Raw genomic sequence first — 1,392 nt, 5'->3', positions numbered from 1 at the left:
TATAGTACTTGTCAACATGCTAACCCCATAGCAAATGCTCAATAAGTTCTTGCAGATTAAACAAACACATCAACATTTATAAATTTGTCTCCACACAACTGCTGATATTACTTTGTGAGAAAAACCATAAAACAGCTTTAAGAGCAGTCCAGCTAAGATACAGAAAAGCCATAATTGCTTGATCTGGCAGTAGAGATTGGGAACAGGACCTAAGACTTGCATATGACTTAGATCAGGGTCTTCCATCGCTTCTTAATTCTCTTTCCTGTTATATATTTCTAACTTAAGGATGAGGAAGTGTTGTTATCAGAGTAAGTACCGTAATGAAATTGAGGCAAGCTCCCCCACTCCTTTTGTGACTGATTTTCTGCAGAGCTGTTGATTAGGTGCTAGTTGCCCTGTACTCCCACAGCATCTCTTGGGAACCTTTATTATGGTGCTTGTTATCATGTTATTATAAACATTTTTTTACATATCTGTTTCACTCACCAGAATGAGCTTCTTAAGGAAGTGCTTTCTTTTTTTGGATCCTAATGTGGCTTATTTTTGGACCAATGAATAAATGAATTGCTCATTTTCTACTATAGGTTATCTACTTTTGGAAATGCAGGAAGTTCCCACCTTGACTATCCTAAAGATTCTGATTTGATGGAAGCATTTCATTGTAATCAAACCCAGGTCAACAGGTCAGTTCTTAATATAAAGGTTGCCACTGGTGATGAAGTTGAGGTTAAATACCAGATTTCTTTTAAATAAAATTTTCAATCTGTTAATAAAAATGCATAGTATTATTAAAGAATGAATAGTAAGTTGCTGGATTTACTTGGGGATTTGGGTTTGTAATAGTGGATGACTAAGAAGAATCAAGAGGAAATATTAGAAAATTGGATCAGTATTTTATTTTATTCTTATACTTGCTACTTAGTAGTTCTTGGCTAAGTTTTGTCCTTTACCTGGAGTTATGAGCACTAAGTTATGTGTATTAAGTGTATTGAAATAACAGCTTTTTATTTACCCTTCTACAGATACAAGATTTCTTTACTAAAACCCTCTACAAAGGCATTAATCCTATCTTGTAAGGTATCGATTCGGACAGATAACCGAGAATTTCTCTCATTACAGTACATGATTAGAAATGAAGATGGACAAATATGTTTTGTGGAATATTACTGCTGCCCTGACGAAGAAGTTTCTGAGTCTTGAGTGTGACAATTCACTGTAATATTTATATGTACATTTATGATAGGCTAAGTTCTCATTCTGAGTACTATACTCTTCATAATTTTTTAGTGGATTTTCTATAAAGTAGTATGGAGAAGTTAGGAGCAAGTTCCCTGTACCTTAATAGTTGCTATGTACTTTGTAAATATATGTTTTCATGCAGTCAGAGAT

At 34.1% G+C, this 1,392-nt stretch overlaps 1 protein-coding gene across 1 annotated transcript in view; it reads left to right on the top strand.

Moving 5' to 3' along the window:
• The window catches only part of LOC103610546 (cell cycle checkpoint protein RAD1), an 8,797-nt gene extending 7,437 nt beyond the window's left edge, over positions 1 to 1,360 (top strand). The window contains exons 5-6 of the mRNA XM_008594694.1: positions 588 to 686; positions 1,026 to 1,360. Of these exons, the coding sequence (XP_008592916.1) occupies positions 588 to 686; positions 1,026 to 1,203 (277 nt within the window). The 3' untranslated portion in view covers positions 1,204 to 1,360. The remainder of the gene's footprint in view (positions 1 to 587; positions 687 to 1,025) is intronic.
• Positions 1,361 to 1,392: the final 32 nt, after the last annotated feature.

Source organism: Galeopterus variegatus, unplaced genomic scaffold, assembly GCF_000696425.1.
Source record: "Galeopterus variegatus unplaced genomic scaffold, G_variegatus-3.0.2 Scaffold11293, whole genome shotgun sequence".
Taxonomy (NCBI): Eukaryota; Metazoa; Chordata; class Mammalia; order Dermoptera; family Cynocephalidae; genus Galeopterus; species Galeopterus variegatus.
This window is presented reverse-complemented; position numbering and strand designations above follow the sequence as displayed.